Consider the following 23,641-nt stretch of genomic DNA (forward strand, 5'->3'; position numbering starts at 1 on the left):
GAACTGATCTGAACAGGTTTAGGCTGGTCATCTATGATATGTAGGTTATATATAGTACATTCTCTGTCCTGCTACTGGTAGGACTATAACATTATGTGAACTGACCTGAACAGGTTTAGACTGGTCATCTATGATATGTAGGTTATATACAGTACATTCTCTGTCCTGCTACTGGTAGGACTATAACATTATGTGAACTGATCTGAACAGGTTTAGACTGGTCATCTATGATATGTAGGTTATATACAGTACATTCTCTGTCCTGCTACTGGTAGGACTATAACATTATGTGAACTGATCTGAACAGGTTTAGACTGGTCATCTATGATATGTAGGTTATATACAGTACATTCTCTGTCCTGCTACTGGTAGGACTATAACATTATGTGAACTGACCTGAACAGGTTTAGACTGGTCATCTATGATATGTAGGTTATAGCTGAGGTATAGACCTTGATCTGCATATCACTAACAAACTGCTATTATACATTATAACCTAGCCTACTTTACATAATATAACATCTACATATCACTAACAAACTGCTATTATACATTATAACCTAGTCTACTTTACATAATATAACATCTACATATCACTAACAAACTGCTATTATACATTATAACCTAGTCTACTTTACATAATATAACATCTACATATCACTAACAACCCACTACTATACATTATAACCTAGTCTACTTTACATAATATAACATCTACATATCACTAACAACCCACTACTATACATTATAACCTAGTCTACTTTACATAATATAACATCTACATATCACTAAGAACCCACTACTATACATTATAACCTAGTCTACTTTACATAATATAACATCTACATATCACTAACAACCCACTACTATACATTATAACCTAGTCTACTTTACATAATATAACATCTACATATCACTAACAACCCACTACTATACATTATAACCTAGTCTACTTTACATAATATAACATCTACATATCACTAACAACCCACTACTATACATTATAACCTAGTCTACTTTACATAATATAACATCTACATATCACTAACAACCCACTACTATACATTATAACCTAGCCTACTTTACATAATATAAAATCTCTTACTTGATGATAAAAACCTTTCTGAATGGATCAGTGATTTCCCCCTCAGATCAATCATGTCCGTTTTAGCCCTTCTGTCTACATTCTCAGATACATTTTGAAAGTAACAGATTGAAAGACAATAAATAGCCTACTTTTAATGAATACAAATAGTGTGAGACATGGCCTTGTGTTGCTGTACTGTCTAGAACTACCTTAACAAACAGTGACTTATTATTATTATTATTATTATTATTATTGACAGTTACCATGGAGATTAAATGTCACAACTACATGTTCATGTGATGCATTAAATCACCTGACTGTTTAGATATGTCTGTTAGTAAATGTTTTTTTTCTCAAAGAGATAATGAATAAATAAGAACAATTGACAATCAATTATTAGTTGTTAGTGTGTTAACCACAACCAACATGCTGGATCTCTGTTTAGGGGACAGTGCTCTAAAATGAGTCTCTCTGTGGAGAGAGAGGAGAGGGGCCCTGCCTCTAAAATGAGTCTCTCTGTGGAGAGAGAGGAGAGGGGCTCTGCCTCTAAAATGCATCTCTCTGGGGGACATGACACCAAAGCTAAGAGGTAAGATGACAATTTTATGAAGAATTTATTAAGTTTATTTCCAAAATAAATAGCTATCTTAAGATGAATGCACTGACTGTAAATCTCTCTGGATAAGAGCATCTGCTAAATCAGGGGTTCTCAATCCGGGGTCTGTGGAGGTACTGCAGGGGTTCTCAATCCAGGGTCTGTGGAGGTACTGCAAGGGTTCTCAATCCGGGGTCTGTGGAGGTACTGCAAGGGTTCTCAATCCGGGGTCTCTGGAGGTACTGCAAGGGTTCTCAATCCGGGGTCTGTGGAGGTACTGCAGGGGTTCTCAATCCAGGGTCTGTGGAGGTACTGCAAGGGTTCTCAATCCAGGGTCTGTGGAGGTACTGCAAGGGTTCTCAATCCGGGGTCTGTGGAGGTACTGCAGGGGTTCTCAATCCGGGGTCTGTGGAGGTACTGCAGGGGTTCTCAATCCGGGGTCTGTGGAGGTACTGCAGGGGTTCTCAATCCGGGGTCTGTGGAGGTACTGCAGGGGTTCTCAATCCGGGGTCTGTGGAGGTACTGCAGGGGTTCTCAATCCGGGGTCTGTGGAGGTACTGCAGGGGTTCCGCGACACCCTGACTGTACTCGTTGCAATGTAAGACATTTGATAGAATTTTCACAACACAACCACTTTGCCTACTCTTAGTTATTGACTAATATAATGGAATGTATATATTTTTTTTACCAATTCTGATCATTGTTACAAGCAGAATTTGGACAATATTACCATTATATCAACACACTCTTCACACCCGTTTAACAACTCTAAATAGCTTTGGCATAGTAGCATCAAGTCCCTTGCCAATAATGTTGCCTACAACGTTGCATACAATGTTCATTTTCATCGAACACATATTACGCCCTAGATGCCTTCAATTGCCCAATTTATAGCCATGCCCAATTTAGGATTATTATTTAACAATGTGATGTTGTGCTCCAAAGGGATAACTTGAAATAACATGATGTAGATAATTAAATAATCAAAAGAAAAACGTGTTTATTATACACTCTTAGAAACGAAGGTTCCTTATAGAATCAAAAAGGCTTATATCACTTCCTTAATATATGGAACCACTAAAAGTTATATATATTTTTGGGTTCAGTGAAATATAACCTCTAGAGTTCTGATCAACAAAAGGTGAATGTTTTGAGGATGTGAACCCAGCTATATACAGTTATATACCCTTTGTTGGCAATGACAGAGGTCAAACATATTCTGTAAGTCTTTACAAGGTTTTCACACACTGTTACTAACCGCCCTGTATATATCAACGATGTCGCTCTCGCGGCGGGCGATTCCCTGATCCACCTCTACGCAGATGACACCATTCTGTATACTTCTGGCCCTTCTAAGGACACTGTGTTGTCGTGTCTTTGCTATCGTTAAATTGAAGACTTACAGTTTTTATCAAAGATTCCTGTAATTAGGGATTACGCGATCAACTGAGTAATAACGTAACTAATTAACTATGAATTTGGGAGCACCAGGGAAAGTAGTCAGATTACAAAGTTATAATTTCCCAATATAACCTTTCAGATATTTTCATATCTGATAAATAGTCTTCTAATTAATGATTTATTTATTTTACCTCACGTTAGTCTCATTCCAAACGTCGTAAATTGTTGATTATCTGCACGAACCCAGTCTTCACTATGAGTCATCCATACATCAATTGTCTTAAATCATTTATTTATTACTAACTAATTAATTCACAGAAATGCACAAACAAACAAACAAACTTAAAAAGGGTTACATGAAATGGGAGAAATATGCCCTAGTGGCTGAACCGGCATGGCGGCTTGTTAGACAAAAGGGAGAATGGTGGGTCGATTCAGAAGTCACTACAGAGTATACTCTTTATAACAATTGACATGCTAATCCTTACACATGAACGCTCACTCATTCGGGAACAATTGCAATCAATATATATATAGTTACGCTCGGTGTGTGTCGTCTTGATCGTTGGAGAGAAGTTAGTTTCTGTTGGAGATTCGTCGGTCTCTGTCTTGACTATTGTGGATAGTTCAGAGTGACATTCGTTATAGAATGATTGTTTCGGCGGTTGTCTTTCTTCGCGTTCAATGATACCGAATTCCTAGCTGCAGACTAGTAGTCAATATCAAAGACTTGTTCTTATTTGGCTAAGAGTTTAACCACGTGGTATGGTTAAAGATTCAGCAATGTTACTTAACCTTCGTTCTCCTAATGGAGAAAAACATGGTCTAATGGTAATTTCTCAGAGTTGAGCTTTTATTCGGATAGCAGAGAGGGGCTGTCCTTGGATGTCTGACCCAACTGGCTCAGGGGCGGGTCCTCGGGTTTAGTTCAAATCAAAAGGGATTTGTATTTTTCTTCATTAAACAGTCCAAAATCATATTACACAATTATACAAACAGTATCATACTCAGTCATTCATTTTATACAACAAACAGATGTAAACCTCATATCTGAGGTTATTATATAAACAGCGGTATGGTAATGTAGTCCCACAGTCTCACATGAGTTCCCCACGTGGGGACAAACGGGCATGTTAATAGCTGGACTCCCCACCGATCTTTTATACTTTTGCAGGAATGTGAAATATGTTCGTACCTCAAGTTCTGTGAGGTGGAAGAGAATTCCTTTGTCCTGAAAGTTTACCCTCTCTCTTAATACTGTTTGGCCATGAGGAGATTCTCAGGAATTTACGACGTCTCTCTGTGATCACAGCATGGGTTGAAGGAGGAAAGGGAGAGGCAGGGAGAGGGGGATGGGGTTTGCAATACCCAAGCAGGCAACGCCATGACAGTGTTAACAAACCTCCAAACAAGCTTCAATGCCATACAACATTCCTTCCGTGGCCTCCAACTGCTCTTAAATGCTATTAAAACTAAATGCATGCTTTTCAACCGATCGCTGCCCGCACCCACCCGCCTGCCCAGCATCACTACTTTGGACGGTTCTGACTTAGAATATGTGGACAACTACAAATACCTAGGTGTCTGGCTTGACTGTAAACTCTCCTTCCAGACTCATATTAAGCATCTCCATTCCAAAATTAAATCTAGAATCGGCTTCCTGTTTCGCAACAAAGCCTCCTTCACTCACGCTGCCAAACATACCCCCGTAAAACTGACTATCCTACCGATCCTCGATTTCGGTGATGTCATTTACAAAATAGGCTCCAACACTCTACTCAGCAAACTGGATGCAGTCTATCACAGTGCCATCCGTTTTGTCACCAAATCCCCATATACCACCCACCACTGCAACCTGTATGCTCTCGTCGGCTGGCCCTCGCTACATATTCGTCGCCAGACCCACTGGCTCCAGGTCATCTATAAGTCTTTGCTAGGTAAAGCTCTGTCTTATCTCAGCTCACTGGTCACCATAACAACACCCACCTGTAGCACGCGATCCAGCAGGTATATCTCACTGGTCATCCCCAAAGCAAACACTTCCTTTGGCCATCTTTCCTTCCAGTTCTCTGCTGCCAATGACTGGAACGAATTACAAAAATCGCTGAAGTTGGAGACTTATATCTCCCTCACTAACTTTAATATCAGCTATCTGAGCAGCTTACCGATCGCTACAGCTATACACAGCCCATCAGTAAATCACTCCAGTTTTAATTTGCTAAATTGTAATTACTTCGCTACCAGGGCCTATTTATTGCCTTACCTCCTCATGCCATTTCCACACACTGTATATAGACTTTTCTATTGTGTTATTGACTGTACGTCTGTTTACTCCTTGTGTAACTCTGTGTTGTTGTTTGTGTCGCACTGCTTTGCTTTATCTTGGCCAGGTCGCAGTTGTAAATGAGAACTTGTTCTCACCTGGCCTACCTGATTAAATAAAGGTTAAATAAAATAAAAAAATACAATTTTCTAGTCTCTAATTTTATCCAATGTAAAAAACACAGTTTCATATTTTGCTCCATGAGACCGAATCGAGCCGTTCAGTCACATTTGAGAGTGAGGTAGATATATAGCATTTTGCAAAAAAAACGTTTGTCTCTCTGAAATGAAACCAAGTGATAGATTTGAAACAAATACATGTCTGTTATTGAACAACCCCATGCCATGATTAGATAGTGAAAAAACACACCAATCTCTTTTATATTTTCTTTAAACAATAACATTTCATTTACCAACATTTCTGAAAAGTGATGTATAGCATTTTGTAATGAAACTCTTCTTATGTTTCCCCATCTGAGCTCAGAGTAGATGAGAGATGTAATGTTTGTCTCTGTTGTGTTGAAGCCCAATCAAGCAGGAGAGACCAGCCTCCCCTGTACCCAGCTGTGTGTCCATGAAGAGTGACAAATCTATGGATCCTCCTAGAAACTTTAGAGAGGCAGACTTTTCTACTGAACAAAGGTAAGAAGAACTCATGGGTCAGTGAGATAAACAACACTGTCTCTAGTCATTTCTCCTCTCCCATTTTCCCATTTATTTTCGTTGTTTTCATAATCTGTAGGCTAATCCTTTTGTCAATTTTCATAGTCCTAAAACAATATTAAACATACACCATATTCCCTCTGTATGTGTGTGTGTTTGTGTGTGTGTGTGTGTGTGTGTGTGTGTGTGTGTGTGTGTGTGTGTGTGTGTGTGTGTGTGTGTGTGTGTGTGTGTGTGTGTGTGTGTGTGTGTGTGTACTCCCTGGATGAGGAGATGTAATCTCTATCCTGATTGTCTAGTCACTTTTACACTTACCTACATGTACATATTACCTCAACTACCTCAACTACCTGGTACCCCTGCACATTGACTCAGTACTGGTACTCCTTATAGTCTCATTATTACCTCAACTACCTGGTACCCCTGCACATTGACTCAGTACTGGTACTCCTTATAGCCTCATTATTACCTCAACTACCTGGTACCCCTGCACATTGACTCAGTACTGGTACTCCTTATAGTCTCATGATTACCTCAACTACCTGGTACCCTGCACATTGACTCAGTACTGGTACTCCTTATAGTCTCATGATTACCTCAACTACCTGGTACCCCTGCACATTGACTCAGTACTGGTACTCCTTATAGTCTCATTATTACCTCAACTACCTGGTACCCCTGCACATTGACTCAGTACTGGTACTCCTTATAGTCTCATTATTACCTCAACTACCTGGTACCCTGCACATTGACTCAGTACTGGTACTCCTTATAGTCTCATTATTACCTCAACTACCTGGTACCCCTGCACATTGACTCAGTACTGGTACTCCTTATAGTCTCATTATTACCTCAACTACCTGGTACCCCTACACATTGACTCAGTACTGGTACTCCTTATAGTCTCATTATTGTTATTTTATTTGAAGTAAGCATTTCACAGTAAAGTGTACACCTGTTGTATTCGGCGCATGTGAGAAATACAATTTGATCTGATTTGAAGCTCCCTAGAAAGGCACGAACCTAGGAAGAAACCTAGAGAGGGACCAGGCTCTGAGGGTTGACCAGTCCTCTTCTGTCTGTGCTGGGGAGAGATTATAAGAGAACATGGCCATTAAGTTCAAATCATTCTTCAAGATGTTCAAATGTTCATACATGACTAGCAGTGTCAAACAATAATCCCAGTGGTTATAGAGGGTGCAATTGGTCAGTACCTCAGGAGTAAATGTCAGTTGGCTTTTCATAACCGAGCATTCAGAGGTGTTGTCACGACTTCCGCCGAAGTCGGTCCCTCTCCTTGTTCGGGCAGGGTTCGGCGGTCGACATCACCGGTCTTCTAGCCATCGCCGATCCACTTTTCATTTTCCATTTGTTTTGTCTTGTCTTCCCACACACCTGGTTTCAATTCCATCTTTACATGTTGTGTATTTAACCCTCTGCCCCTCCCATGTCCTTGTCCGGAAGTGTTTATTGTAGTGCTTGTGCACATGATGATGCTGGTGTGTAACGGGTTTTGTTTACCCATTCATTTATTGCTCTGTTTACGGTGGTTTAATTTATTGATCTGCGTCGTTGTAAATCAGTTTTTGCTCTCCTGCGCCTGACTTCTCTGCCGCCAGTACGCACCACTTACAGGTGGAGAGAGAGAGAGAGAGAGAGCAGGTTCGGGACAAGGTAACACGTCTGGTGAACAGGTCAGAGTTCATATCCTCAGTCAGACCAGTAGAAACTGGATCAGCAGCACTACAAGGTATCACGTCCGGTGGAGCATGTATCGGTACTGATAGGATCTAAATAAGGGGATCGCTGCTCTCGGATCATTTTTCTCCATTCAAATCTTTCCTTAACCTTTTACGGGGGCAGCCCGACACCGGTACACTTATGACAACATCCAGCTCAAAGTGCAGGGCGCGAAATTCAAAATCTATTTTTTTTAAATATTTAACTTTCACACATTAACAAGTCCAAGACACCAGATGAAAGGTGCACATCTTGTGAATCAAGCCAACATGTCCGATTTTTAAAATGTTTTACAGGGAAGACAAAATATGTAAATCTATTAGCTAACCACGTTAGCAAAAGACACAACTTTTCTAACTCCATCAGTTTCTTACTCCATCAGGTGCTATCACAAATTCGACCAAATAAAGATATAAATAGCCACTAACCAAGAAACAAATTCATCAGATGACAGTCTGATAACATATTTATTGTATAGCATATGTTTTGTTCGAAAAATTTGCATATTTCATGTATAAACCATAGTTTACATTTCAGCTACAATCCGAAATTGCACCGAAAGCAGCCATAATATTTACAGACACCAACGTCAAATAGCTAATTACTCATCATAAAACATTTCTGAAAAATACATAGTCTGCAGCAATTGAAAGACAGGCATCTTGTGATTCCAAACAATATTTCCGATTTATTAAATGTTTTACAGCGAAAAGAAAATGTATCGCTATATTAGCGTAGCTACAATAGACAGACACAATTGGGCGCCCACGGCCAGTTCACATGCACGACAGATATATGAAATAACATCATAAAATGAGTCTTACTTTTGCTGATCTTTCTTCAGAATGTTGAAGAAGGTGTCCTCTGTCCAGATGAGTCGTTGTTTCGATTCAGAATGGCAAATTTCCCTCTTCAATTAGCATTGGCACTAGCCGAGTGGCATAAATTTCTCCAACGTAAACACAGTCAGAGGACGGAACACGGCAAAACTCCCGAATAAAGTTTCAATAATCTGATTAAACTATATTGAAAAAACATACATTACGATGATATGGTCACATGTATCAAAAAAAAATTGAGCCGGAGATGTTAGACGTTCGATACGAAGGCAAAACAGAAGTCAATCCCACTTCCTTCAGAGTACCGGAAGTGGACGGTCACGTCAAAGAAATAGTTTTTTTTCCACCACAGAACTAGATGAGCACAAAAATTTCTTCTCTGACATCCTCTTTACACCAATAGGAAGGCGTATAGAGTGTCAGCAGACTCCTAAGTGTCAAGACCATGTATAGGCATCAAGTTGAAAAGAGCATCGATTTCTGACATTTCACTTCCTGGTCAGGAAAAGTGCTGCAGAAGGACTTCTGTTTCACTCAGAGAAATAATTCCAACTCTTTTAGAAACTAGAAAGTGTTTTCTATCCAAAAAGAATAATAATATTCATATTGTACGAGCAAGATTTGAGTAGGAGGCCGTTTGAAATGGGCACGATTTCACTGGCTACTCAACACTTTGCCTTGCAGCCATAAGAAGTTTTAATGTAAAAATATTTTGAAGATAAATACACAACGCAGAGTTTGAGAGTTTGAGAGGACGAGAGTACTAGAGTACTAATGGTCAATAGTGAATTGTAAATAGGAGTTGGGTTTCAGTTCAACATCTGTTAGAATCTGTGGAATGTCCTGAACTCAGAGCGACGTGTGCTACGTGGGCCACGTTGTCATTGGTCTGCACATTGAGTCGAGAGCAGGATACTTGTTAAACAGCCATTGGCCAAGTTGTACTGCAAGGACTTCTGATTGGTCAAGGAGGGTGGGGGGTTCTGATTGGTCAACCCCAGGCTAGGGTGGGGGGTTATAAATAACATCCTGTTCCTTTGTTCAGGGGAGAAAAGCTGAGGACAGGGGAGACTGAAGATCTGAACATCTACCTCCCAGCTTAACATCTTGATTTGTCCTCTCTGAATAAACCTATTTTTATTCCCCTGATTTGCTTTGGAGTTTGTTTTATTGAAGAATAACATAAATTGTTAACATTAACATTATAATTAGTTCACAATACTGACCACAGATCAGCTTCTATTAGCACCTATGGCTGCAGATATTGAGGCGGCTAATTCTAATGCTGACACATAAAAAATCTCAGATTTAGCACGTCATTGCGCACATGTTATAAAATATATTGAGAAAAATTACAGACAGTAGCTTACAAGTAGCAAAATAGAACTCAATATATTGAACATGGAATATATTTCAATATGATTGAAATAGGCCTAAAGCCTAATGTTTATATTTTAATGCAGTCATCTTGGTTTTCATATAAAGAAAATGTGTATACATCCCTTGTTTGAATCAATTGTCAACTTTGTATTTGTAGTCAACTTTCTGAATTTGTCACAGAGAGACGGATAAACCACGTGATTCGATGTTCAGCAGAGATCTTCTTCTTCGTATAAAGTCACTTGGGAAAAAAAACATCTAACAACACAATCAGCTGTTCTACGAGTGTTTGAATTGTAACCTTAATAATATTACATACTTGTCACGTCCTGACCAGAGTTCTTATGTGTTTTGCTTGTTTTAGTGTTGGTCAGGACGTGAGCTGGGTGGGCATTCTATGTTGTGTGTCTAGTTTGTCTGTTTCTATGTTCAGCCTAATATGGTTCTCAATCAGAGGCAGATGTTTTGTGTTGTCTCTGATTGGGAATCATATATAGGTGGCTTGTTTTGTGTTGGGATTTTGTGGGTGGATGTTTTCTGTCTCTGTGTTTTCTCTGCACCAGATAGGGCTGTATCGGTTTGCCACATTTGTAATTGTTGCAAGTGTTCAGTATTCGTTTGTTAATTAAACATGTTGAGCACTGGCTATGCTGCGTGTTGGTCCGATCCCTGTTACACCCTCTCTTCTCGTGAAGAGAGGGAAGGCTGCCGTTACAATACTGATGTCATATTACTGTATTGAATTATTCTTTTTAAATATTTAAATATTGATGTCACAAGTGTATCATTTGTACAGTTCTTTATTAAAAATGTATTTATTTGTTTACATTTGACTGAATAAAACCAGCTGTACTACTGATTTCTCTGAGAGTGAGGCAGATCTATATTATTACTGTATAAAACCTAGCAGTACCACTGATTTCTCTGAGAGTGAGGCAGATATATATTATTACTGTATAAAACCTAGCAGTACTACTGATTTCTCTGAGAATGAGGCAGATATATATTATTACTGTATAAAACCTAGCAGTACTACTGATTTCTCTGATAGTGAGGCAGATATATATTATTACTGTGTAAAACCTAGCAGTACTACTGATTTCTCTGAGAGTGAGGCAGATATATATTATTACTGTATAAAACCTAGCAGTACTACTGATTTCTCTGAGAGTGAGGCAGATATATATTATTACTATATAAAACCTAGCAGTACTACTGATTTCTCTGAGAGTGAGGCAGATATATATTATTACTGTGTAAAACCTAGCAGTACTACTGATTTCTCTGAGAGTGAGGCAGATATATGTTATTACTGTGTAAAACCTAGTAGTACTACTGATTTCTCTGAGAGTGAGGCAGATATATATTATTACTGTATAAAACCTAGCAGTACTACTGATTTCACTGAGAGTGAGGCAGATATATATTATTACTGTGTAAAACCTAGCAGTACTACTGATTTCTCTGAGAGTGAGACAGATATATATTATTACTGTGTAAAACCGAGCAGTACTACTGATTTCTCTGAGAGTGAGACAGATATATAGCATTTAGAAAAAAAAACATGAGTATTTGACTCTCTGAAAATGAAATCATCAAGTGATAGATTTTAATCAAATACATTTCTGCCATTGAACATCCCCATGCCATGATTAGATAGTGAAAAAACACACAAATCTCTTTCATAATTTCTTTAAGCAATAAAATATAATTTACGAACATTTCTGAAAATGGATATATAGCTTTTAGGAATGAATCTCTTCTGATGTTTCCCCATCTGAGCTCAGAGTAGATGAGAGATGTAATGTTTGTCTCTGTTGTGTTGAAGACCAATCAAGCAGGAGAGACCAGCCTCCCCTGTACCCAGCTGTGTGTCCATGAAGAGTGACTGGTCTATGGGTCAACCTATAAACTTTAGAGAGGGAGACTTTTCTACTGAACAAAGGTAAGAAGAACTCATGGGTCATGGTCAGTGAGTTAAACAACACTGTCTCTCGTCATTTCTCCTCTCCCATTTTCCCATTTCTTTTGTTGTTTTCATAATCCATAGGATAATAATTTTGTCCATTTTCATAGTCCTAAAACAATATTAAACAAACACAACATTCCCTCCGTGTGTGTGTGTGTGTGTTCCCTGTGTGTGTGTGTGTGTGTGTGTGTGTGTGTGTGTGTGTGTGTGTGTGTGTGTGTGTGTGTGTGTGTGTGTGTGTGTGTGTGTGTGTACTCCCTGGATGAGGAGATGTAATCTCATGTTTTGTCCACAGAAACCAACAGGAGAGATCAGAGCCAGAGATTCTCAGTGGTCAGTCTTCCCAGAGTCATCAAACAGACCTGGCCTCCATATTCAGTGTATGTGGTCCTGTTATGTACATTTGTTTTTGTTAACCTCAAGTAAAGTTGATCTGTCAATCATTCATTAATGTGTTAATGAGAAAGCATTTGTCTCTTGCTTAACTTATTTACTTGATTTATTCCAGATGCTTGAAGAGAAAATGATGACATTTGTGAAGAACGAGCTGAAGATGTTCAAGAGGATTCTTAGTCCAGAACTCCCAGAAGGCTTTGAGAGTCAGAAGCAGGATAAGGAAGTGGTGGATGCTGAAGATGAGAAGCAGGAGAGCAGTGCCAGAGAGGGGGCTCTGAAGATCACACTGCACGTCCTGAGGAAAATGAACCAGAAGGAGCTTGCTGACACACTGGAGAAATGTAAGATCTGTCTGCCTCATGTTGAATGATGTTTTATAACGTTTAAAAGCTGTAGCTAAAGTACAGCTAAAGTAGCTGTGTAACTCAATGATATTGTAGCAGCCTTAACTAGAGGTCGACCGATTATGATTTTTCAACGCAGATACCGATACCGATTATTGGACGACCAAAAAAGCAGATACCGATTAATCGGCCAATTTTAAAAAAATGTATTTGTAATAATGACAATTACAGCAATACTGAATGAACACTTATTTGAACTTATTATAATACATCAATAAAATCAATTTAGCCTCAAATAAATAATGAAACATGTTCAATTTGGTTGAAATAATGCAAAAACAAAGTGTTGGAGAAGAAAGTAAAAGTGCAATATGTGCCATGTAAGAAAGCTAACGTTTAAGTTCCTTGCTCAGAACATGAGAACATATGAAAGCTGGTGGTTCCTTTTAACATGAGTCTTCAATATTCCCAGATAAGAAGTTTTAGGTTGTACTTATAGGAATTATAGGACTATTTCCCTCTATACCATTTGTATTTCATTAACCTTTGACTATTGGATGTTCTTATAGGCACTTTAGAATTGCCAGTGTAACAGTATAGCTTCCGTCCCTCTCCTCACTCCTCCCTGGGCTTGAACCAGGAACACAACGACAACAGCCACCCTTAAAGCAGCGTTACCCATGCAGAGCAAGGGGAACAACCACTCCAAGTCTCAGAGCGAGTGACGTTTGAAACGCTATTAGCGCGCGCTAACTAGCTAGCCATTTCACATCGGTTACACCAGCCTCATCTCGGGAGTTGATAGGCTTGAAGTCATAAACAGCGCAATGCTTGACGCACAACGAAGAGCTGCTGGCAAAACGCACGAAAGTGCTGTTTGAATGAATGTTTACGCGCCTGCTTCTGCCTACCACCGCTCAGTCAGATACTTAGATGCTTGTATGCTCAGTCAGATTATATATATTATCTAGCAGGACACGCTAGATAATATCTAGTAATATCATCAACCATGTGTAGTTAACTAGTGATTATGATTGATTGATTGTTTTTTATAAGATAAGTTTAATGCTAGCTAGCAACTTACCTTGGCTTACTGCATTCGCGTAACAGGCAGTCTCCTTGTGGAGTGCAACGAGAGGCAGGCAGGTCGTTATTGCGTTGGACTAGTTAACCTGAAGGTTGCAAGATTGGATCCCCCGAGCTGACAAGGTGAAAATCTGTCATTCTGCCCCTGAACGAGGCAGTTAACCCACCGTTTCTAGGCCGTCATTGAAAATAAGAATGTGTTCTTAACTGACTTGCCTAGTTAAATAAAGGTGTAAAAAAAAAATGTGTTCTTAACTGACCAAAAATAGTTAAATAAAGAATAAAAAAATAAAACATCGGTGTCCAAAAATACCGATATCCGATTGTTATGAAAACTTGAAATCGGCCCTAATTAATCGGCCATTCCGATTAATCGGTCGACCTCTAGCCTTAACACAACACCTAGTGACCTCATCAAGTAGCAGCAGGGATGTGTTGTGGTGATTAATTTAGAGAGAGAGACAACATTAATAATACCATCAATAATACCAATAATAATATAATCAGTCACACCAGTCTGTAATGCATTATGAAAACATTTACACATTTATACAGTCAGTTAAGAGAATAAATTATTATAATTTAAAACTTTATAACAGTCCTACAATACTGTAGTCATTAAAACAGACGTAATATTAATATCCTCTGTGTTATTTCTAGATTCAGATGAGCTTGCTGTGATTTGCCAACGTGAACTCAAATCTAATCTAAAGAAGAAGTTTCAATGTGTATTTGAGGGGATCGCTAAACAAGGAAACCCAACACTTCTCAATAAGATCTACACAGAGCTCTACATCACAGAGGGTGGAACAGGAGAGGTCAATAATGAACATGAGCTGAGACAGATTGAGACAACAACCAGGAAACAAGCAAGACCAGAGACTGCAATCAAATGTAACGACATCTTCAAACCCTTAACTGGACAAGACAAACCTATCAGAACTGTGCTGACAAAGGGAGTCGCTGGCATTGGAAAAACAGTCTCTGTGCAGAAGTTCATTCTGGACTGGGCTGAAGGAAAAGCAAATCAGGATGTCCAATTTATATTTTCATTCCCTTTCCGGGAGCTGAATTTGATGAAAGAGGACAAACACACTTTCATTGAACTTCTCAATCACTTCTCCATGGAAACCAAACAATCAGGAATCTCCATCTACAACAAGTACAAAGTTCTGTTCATCTTTGATGGTCTGGATGAGTGCCGACTGCCCCTAGACTTCAAGAATAACAAGATCTGTTGGGACGTCACAGAGTCAACCTCAGTGGATGTTCTGCTGACAAATCTCATCAAGGGAAATCTGCTTCCCTCTGCTCTCCTCTGGATAACTACCCGACCTGCAGCAGCCAATGAGATCCCTTCAGGGTGTGTTGACCAGGTGACAGAGGTACGAGGGTTCAATGACCCACAGAAGGAGGAGTACTTCAGGAAGAGATTCAGTGATGAGGACCTGGCCAGCAGAATCATCTCACACATAAAGACATCACGGAGCCTCCACATCATGTGCCACATTCCAGTCTTCTGTTGGATTTCTGCAATAGTCCTTGAACACATTCTGAAACATAAGAGAGAAGAGATGCCCAAGACTCTGACTGAGATGTACACACACCTTGTGGTGTTTCATACCAAACAGAAGAATGTAAAGTATCTTGGGAAAGAAGAGACAGGTCCACACTGGAATAAAGAGAGCATTCTGTCACTGGGAAAACTGGCTTTTCAACAGCTTGTGAAAGGCAATCTGATTTTCTATGAAGAAGACCTGAAGGAGGCTGGCATTGATGTCAATGAAGCCTCAGTGTACTCAGGATTGTGCACACAGCTCTTTAAAGAGGAATGTGGGCTGTACCAGGACAAGGTGTACTGCTTTGTTCATCTGAGCATTCAGGAGTTTCTGGCTGCTGTATATGTGTTCCTCTCATTCATCAACAACAATGAGAATCTAATGGACAAACTGCAAACAAACGACGAGCCTGAAGTTTCTGTCTACAAGAGTGCTGTGGATAAAGCCTTACAAAGTGAGACGGGAAACCTGGACCTTTTCCTCCGCTTCCTTCTGGGCCTCTCACTGGAGTCCAATCAGAAGCACTTACGAGGTCTACTGACAAAGACAAGAAGCAGCTCACAGAGCCATGAAGAAACAGTCAAGTACATCAAGAAGAAGATCGGGGAGAATCTCTCTCCAGAGAGGAGCATCAATCTGTTCCACTGTCTGAATGAACTGAATGACCATTCTCTAGTGGAGGAGATCCAAAGCTACCTGAGCTCAGGAAGTCTCTCAAAACCCAAACTGTCACCTGCACAGTGGTCAGCTCTGGTCTTTGTGTTGCTGACTTCAGAAAAGGAGCTGGATGTGTTTGACCTGAAGAAATACTCCAGATCAGAGGAAGGTCTTCTGAGGCTGCTGCCAGTGGTCAAAGCCTCCAGAGCTGCTCTGTGAGTAAATAAAATGACATATCAGAACTAACCATCAGGAAGCATTATCCAGTTTAGAGAAAATGATGTATTATAATATGTTTATAATGTTATATTGAAAAATATATTAAATAAATGCATTGATTTTCACATTAGTATAACATTATGACCACATAGTTCTAGGAGATGGAAGATGAATCTATATGTTGTTTTGGATAATTAACCAAATGCATCTGCCATTGTCCTTCTACACTCTTGGTGTTAAATTAACAGTGTGTTTGTGAAGTCATGATGATCTCTTTGTCAGGCTGTCAGGCTGTGGAGTCACAGAGAAAGGCTGTGCTTCTCTGGTCTCAGCTCTGAGGTCAAACCCCTCACACCTGAGAGAGCTGGATCTGAGTAACAACGACCTGAAGGATTCAGGAGTGAAGCTGCTCTCTGCTGGACTGGGGAATCCCCACTGTAAACTGGAGACTCTGAGGTCAGTATTCCTGTAGTTGGTCAACAAGTGATAACTGTTCACCAGATCCACATGTGTTTACCAGACACACATAGTCCACACCATATGTGTTTGGACAGTGAGGTTTACAGTTTTACATTTGGTATTATGCTCCAGCATTTTGGATTTTAGGTAGAATGTTTCGTATTAGGTGACAGTACAGAATGTCACCTTTTATTTGAGAGGATTCATATATGTTTACCTTTTAGAAATGAAAGCACTTTATGTATGTACAGTGGCTTGCAAAAGTATTCATCCCCCTTGGCATTTTCCCCCCCAAAAATTGCCTAAAAATCTGTAATTAAAATAGATGTTTTTGGGGGTTTATATCTATATTTGTATCTGTTGATGTACACAACATTCCTACCACTTTGAAGATGCTAAATATGTTAAATATGTTTTCTTGTTAAACAACCGATAAATAATAAGAACAGAGAACTTGAGCATAACTATTCACCCCCCAAAGTCAATACTTTGTAGAACCACCTTTTGTAGCAATTACAGCTGCAAGTCTTTTGGGGTTTGTCTCTATAAGCTTGGCACATTTAGCCACTGGGATGTTTGACCATTTTTCAAGGCAAAACTGCTCCAGCTCCTTCAAGTTGGATGGGTTCTGCTGGTGTACATCAATCTGTAAGTCATTCCACAGATTCTCAATTGGATTGAAGTCTATGCTTTGACTTGACCATTCCAAGACATTTACATTTTTCCCTTTTAACCACTCGAGTGTTGCTTTAGCAGTCTCAAAATCTCTGGAAGACTGAAACAGGTTTCCCTCCATTATTTCCCTGTATTTAGCGCCATCCATCATTCCTTCAATTCTGACCAGTTTCCCAGTCCCTGCCGATGAAAAACATCCCCACAGCATGATGCTGCCACCACCATGCTTCACTGTGGGGATGTTGTTCTCGGGGTGATCTGATTGGGTGTTGGGTTTGCGCCAGACATAGAGTTTCCCTTGATGGCCAAAAAGCTAAATAAACTCTTAGTGTCCTGATTCAGATCTATTTAAACCAACTCTTAGTTTCCTGATTCAGATCTGTTTAAACCAACTCTTAGTTTCCTGATTCAGATCTGTTCAAACCAACTCTTAGTTTCCTGATTCAGATCTGTTCAAACCAACTCTTAGTATCCTGATTCAGATCTGTTCAAACCAACTCTTAGTTTCCTGATTCAGATCTGTTCAAACCAACTCTTAGTTTCCTGATTCAGATCTGTTTAAACCAACTCTTAGTTTCCTGATTCAGATCTGTTCAAACCAACTCTTAGTTTCCTGATTCAGATCTGTTCAAACCAACTCTTAGTTTCCTGATTCAGATCTGTTTAAACCAACTCTTAGTTTCCTGATTCAGATCTGTTTAAACCAACTCTTAGTTTCCTGATTCAGATCTGTTTAAACCAACTATTAGTTTCCTGATTCAGATCTGTTTAAACCAACTCTTAGTTTCCTGATTCAGATCTGTTTAAACCAACTCTTAGTTTCCTGATTCAGATCTGTTTAAACCAACTCTTAGCTTCCTGATTCAGATCTGTTTAAACCAACTCTTAGTATCCTGATTCAGATCTGTTTAAACCAACTCTTAGTTTCCTGATTCAGATCTGTTCAAACCAACTCTTAGTATCCTGATTCAGATCTGTTTAAACCAACTCTTAGTGTCCTGATTCAGATCTGTTTAATCCAACTCTTAGTTTCCTGATTCAGATCTGTTTAAACCAACTCTTAGTTTCCTGATTCAGATCTGTTTAAACCAACTCTTAGTTTCCTGATTCAGATCTGTTTAAACCAACTCTTAGTGTCCTGATTCAGATCTGTTTAAACCATCTCTTAGTTTCCTGATTCAGATCTGTTTAAACCATCTCTTAGTTTCCTGATTCAGATCTGTTTAAACCATCTCTTAGTTTCCTGATTCAGATCTGTTCAAACCAACTCTTAGTTTCCTGATTCAGATCTGTTAAAACCAACTCTTAGTTTCCTGATTCAGATCTGTTTAAACTAACTCTTAGTGTTATTATTCATTATTTATTTATGATTTGTATTAATCAAGGCATAATCAGGATTAATTTAGTATTGTTTAGAAACGTGTTATCTACTCCCTTAGACAGAAAATGACTCCAGTCATCATCCACAGTTCAGTTACTATTGGGCAAAACACAACCCAAAACACAACCAAAACAAACTGCAAATGCAACCAATGAGTTTGGAACCAAATACTAAACTTTCGACTACTTTAATACACTATAAGTAAATTGATCAGAATATTTACGACTTCAAATTATCAAAGTATGGGGGGACTAGATACATAAAGTGCTTTCATTTCTAAATGGTGAAACAGATATGTATTAAAATACCCTCAAATAAAAGGTGACATTATATACTGTCACCTCATATGAAACATTTGATCTGAAATCCAAAATGTTGGAGTATAGAGCAACATTTAAAATGTTTTCTTCACTGTCAAAATAGATATGGTGTGGTCTGTATACTCAATACAATCTAAATCTGATACCTCACTGTCTGTCTTTTGACTGATACTGCTTTTTAAACTGGTCTGGTCAGTCTACTCAAATATTTGTACTATACATGCTTCTATCTGCAGGCAATACTTTGATAATTTGTCATTTCTAATAATGATACATTGATTTATGAATAGATATGGCAGGCTTCAAGACACTGATGTATCTGAATATGTAAAACAATATATACTGCCACTATTTTCACCACCAAAGAATATCAGTGTGATTTTAATATGATTTGACTCTTTGCAGGCTGTCAGGCTGTCTAGTCACAGAGGAAAGCTGTGCTTCTCTGGTCTCAGCTCTGGAGTCAAACCCCTCACACCTGAGAGAGCTGGATCTAAGTAACAATGACCTGAAGGATTCAGGAGTGAAGCTGCTCTCTGCTGGACTGGGGAATCCCCACTGTAAACTGGAGACTCTGAGGTCAGTATTCCTGTAGTTGGTCAACAAGTGATAACTGTTCACCAGATCCACATGTGTTTACCAGACACACATAGTCCACACCATATGTGTTTGGACAGTGAAACTTACAGTTTTAAATGTGGTGCTATGCTCCAGCATTTTAGATTTAAGATATAATGTTTCATATTAGGTGACAGTACAGAATGTCACCTTTTATTTGACGTTAAAGGTGAGAGGTTAGCATGTTTTATTTTTCTAAATGGTGAAACAGACACGTATTAAACTACCCTCAAATATAAGGTGATACCCTCAAAGAATAGCAGTGTGGTTTAAGGCACAAGGCGAGACCCAGATGACACGGGAGGCAGATGGTTAGAGTCTTTGATATTTATTAATATACTAAAAGGGGAAGGCAAGAGAATGGTCGTGGACAGGCCAAAGGTCATAACCAGATCAGAGTCCAGGAGGTACAGTGTGACAGGCAGAATGGTCAGGCAGGCTAGAGGTCAGGACAGGCAGAATGGTCAGGACAGGCAGACTCGAGGTCAGGACAGGCAGAATGGTCAGGCAGGCTAGAGGTCAGGACAGGCAGAATGGTCAGGCAGGCTAGAGGGCAGGACAGGCAGAATGGTCAGGCAGGCTCGAGGTCAGGACAGGCAGAATGGTCAGACAGACTAGAGGTCAGGACAGGCAGAATGGTCAGGCAGGCTAGAGGTCAGGACAAGCAGAATGGTCGGCCAGGCTAGAGGTCAGGACAGGCAGAATGGTCAGGCAGGCTAGAGGTCAGGACAGGCAGAGAGGTCAGGACAGGCAGAATGGTTAGGCAGACTCGAGGTCAGGACAGGCAGAATGGTCAGGCAGGCTAGAGGTCAGGACAGGCAGAATGGTCAGGCAGGCTAGAAGTCAGGACAGGCAGAATGGTCAGGCAGGCTAGAGGTCAGGACAGGCAGAATGGTCAGACAGACTAGAGGTCAGGACAGGCAGAATGGTCAGGCAGGCTCGAGGTCAGGACAGGCAGAATGGTCAGGCAGACTAGAGGTCAGGACAGGCAGAATGGTCAGGCAGGCTAGAGGTCAGGACAGGCAGACTGGTCAGGCAGGCTTGAGGTCAGGACAGGCAGACTGGTCAGGCAGGTTAGAGGTCAGGACAGGCAGAATGGTCAGGCAGGCTAGAGGTCAGGACAGGCAGAATGGTCAGGCAGGCTAGAGGTCAGGACAGGCAGAATGGTCAGGCAGGCTAGAGGTCAGGACAGGCAGAATGGTCAGGCAGGCTAGAGGTCAGGACAGGCAGAATGGTCAGGCAGGCTCGAGGTCAGGACAGGCTAGAGGTCAGGACAGGCAGAATGGTCAGGCAGACTAGAGGTCAGGACAGGCTAGAGGACAGGACAGGCAGAATGGTCAGGCAGGCTAGAGGTCAGGACAGGCAGAATGGTCAGCCAGGCTAGAGGTCAGGACAGGCAGAATGGTCAGGCAGGCTAGAGGTCAGGACAGGCAGAATGGTCAGGCAGACTCGATGTCAGGACAGGCAGAATGGTCAGGCAGGCTAGAGGTCAGGACAGGCAGAATGGCCAGGCAGACTAGAGGTCAGGACAGGCAGAATGGTCAGGCAGGCTAGAGGTCAGGACAGGCAGAATGGTCAGGCAGGCTAGAGGTCAGGACAGGCAGACTGGTCAGGCAGGCTCGAGGTCAGGACAGACAGAATGGTCAGGCAGGCTAGAGGTCAGGCAGGCTAGAGGTCAGGACAGGCAGATTGGTCAGGCAGGCTAGAGGTCAGGACAGGCAGAATGCTCAGGCAGGCTAGAGGTCAGGACAAGCAGAATGGTCAGGCAGGCTAGAGGTCAGGACAGGCAGAATGGTCAGGCAGGCTAAAGGTCAGGACAGGCAGAATGGTCAGGCAGGCTAGAGGTCAGGACAGGCAGAATGGTCAGGCAGGCTAGAGGTCAGGACAGGCAGAATGGTCAGGCAGGCTAGAGGTCAGGACAGGCAGAATGGTCAGGCAGGCTAGAGGTCAGGACAGGCAGAATGGTCAGGCAGGCTAGAGGTCAGGACAGGCAGAGAGGTCAGGACAGGCAGAATGGTCAGGCAGGCTAGAGGTCAGGACAGGCAGAGAGGTCAGGACAGGCAGAATGGTTAGGCAGACTCGAGGTCAGGACAGGCAGAATGGTCAGGCAGGCTAGAGGTCAGGACAGGCAGAATGGTCAGGCAGGCTAGAAGTCAGGACAGGCAGAATGGTCAGGCAGGCTAGAGGTCAGGACAGGCAGAATGGTCAGACAGACTAGAGGTCAGGACAGGCAGAATGGTCAGGCAGGCTCGAGGTCAGGACAGGCAGAATGGTCAGGTAGACTAGAGGTCAGGACAGGCAGAATGGTCAGGCAGGCTAGAGGTCAGGACAGGCAGACTGGTCAGGCAGGCTAGAGGTCAGGACAGGCAGACTGGTCAGGCAGGCTAGAGGTCAGGACAGGCAGAATGGTCAGGCAGGCTAGAGGTCAGGACAGGCAGAATGGTCAGGCAGGCTAGAGGTCAGGACAGGCAGAATGGTCAGGCAGGCTAGAGGTCAGGACAGGCAGAATGGTCAGGCAGGCTAGAGGTCAGGACAGGCAGAATGGTCAGGCAGGCTCGAGGTCAGGACAGGCTAGAGGTCAGGACAGGCAGAATGGTCAGGCAGACTAGAGGTCAGGACAGGCTAGAGGACAGGACAGGCAGAATGGTCAGGCAGGCTAGAGGTCAGGACAGGCAGAATGGTCAGCCAGGCTAGAGGTCAGGACAGGCAGAATGGTCAGGCAGGCTAGAGGTCAGGACAGGCAGAATGGTCAGGCAGACTCGATGTCAGGACAGGCAGAATGGTCAGGCAGGCTAGAGGTCAGGACAGGCAGAATGGCCAGGCAGACTAGAGGTCAGGACAGGCAGAATGGTCAGGCAGGCTAGAGGTCAGGACAGGCAGAATGGTCAGGCAGGCTAGAGGTCAGGACAGGCAGACTGGTCAGGCAGGCTCAAGGTCAGGACAGACAGAATGGTCAGGCAGGCTAGAGGTCAGGCAGGCTAGAGGTCAGGACAGGCAGATTGGTCAGGCAGGCTAGAGGTCAGGACAGGCAGAATGCTCAGGCAGGCTAGAGGTCAGGACAAGCAGAATGGTCAGGCAGGCTAGAGGTCAGGACAGGCAGAATGGTCAGGCAGGCTAAAGGTCAGGACAGGCAGAATGGTCAGGCAGGCTAGAGGTCAGGACAGGCAGAATGGTCAGGCAGGCTAGAGGTCAGGACAGGCAGAATGGTCAGGCAGGCTAGAGGTCAGGACAGGCAGAATGGTCAGGCAGGCTAGAGGTCAGGACAGGCAGAGAGGTCAGGACAGGCAGAATGGTCAGGCAGGCAGAGAGGTCAGGACAGGCAGAATGGTCAGGCAGGCTAGAGGTCAGGACAGGCAGAATGGTCAGGCAGGCTCGAGGTCAGGACAGGCAGAATGGTCAGGCAGACTAGAGGTCAGGACAGGCAGAATGGTCAGGCAGGCTAGAGGTCAGGACAGGCAGACTGGTCAGTCAGGCTTGAGGTCAGGACAGGCAGAATGGTCAGGCAGGTTAGAGGTCAGGACAGGCAGAATGGTCAGGACAGGCAGAATGGTCAGGCAGGCTAGAGGTCAGGACAGGCAGAATGGTCAGGCAGGCTCGAGGTCAGGAAAGGCTAGAGGTCAGGACAGGCAGAATGGTCAGGCAGGCTAGAGGTCAGGACAGGCAGAATGGTCAGGCAGGCTAGAGGTCAGGACAGGCAGAATGGTCAGGCAGGCTAGAGGTCAGGACAGGCAGAATGGTCAGGCAGACTCGAGGTCAGGACAGGCAGAATGGTCAGGCAGGCTCTAGGTCAGGACAGGCAGAATGGCCAGGCAGACTAGAGGTCAGGACAGGCAGAATGGTCAGGCAGGCTAGAGGTCAGGACAGACAGAATGGTCAGGCAGGCTAGAGGTCAGGACAGGCAGACTGGTCAGGCAGGCTCGAGGTCAGGACA

General features: G+C 42.1%; 2 protein-coding genes across 6 annotated transcripts in view; both read left to right on the plus strand.

The window, feature by feature from the left end:
• LOC139531770 (NLR family CARD domain-containing protein 3-like) overlaps positions 1 to 23,641 on the plus strand; it is a 393,069-nt gene that overhangs the window by 37,334 nt on the left and 332,094 nt on the right. For all 5 annotated transcript variants that reach the window (XR_011666558.1, XR_011666608.1, XR_011666646.1 and 2 more), the window contains exons 3-5: positions 1,533 to 1,676; positions 5,931 to 6,047; positions 11,856 to 11,972. Coding sequence is in view for 2 of the 5 variants with exons in the window: in XM_071331099.1 (XP_071187200.1) it covers positions 1,549 to 1,676; positions 5,931 to 6,047; positions 11,856 to 11,972 (362 nt within the window). In the remaining 3 variants the exon portion in view is untranslated. The remainder of the gene's footprint in view (positions 1 to 1,532; positions 1,677 to 5,930; positions 6,048 to 11,855; positions 11,973 to 23,641) is intronic.
• Positions 14,419 to 17,000, plus strand: LOC139539761 (NLR family CARD domain-containing protein 3-like; the record flags this gene model as incomplete). The annotated part of the gene is made up of 2 exons (XM_071343037.1): positions 14,419 to 16,253; positions 16,540 to 17,000. Coding segments are annotated over 2 exons (2,025 nt in total), but the record flags the coding sequence as incomplete, so codon positions are not given.

The sequence above is a fragment of the Salvelinus alpinus genome, chromosome 1 (assembly GCF_045679555.1).
Source record: "Salvelinus alpinus chromosome 1, SLU_Salpinus.1, whole genome shotgun sequence".
Lineage (NCBI taxonomy): Eukaryota > Metazoa > Chordata > Actinopteri > Salmoniformes > Salmonidae > Salvelinus > Salvelinus alpinus.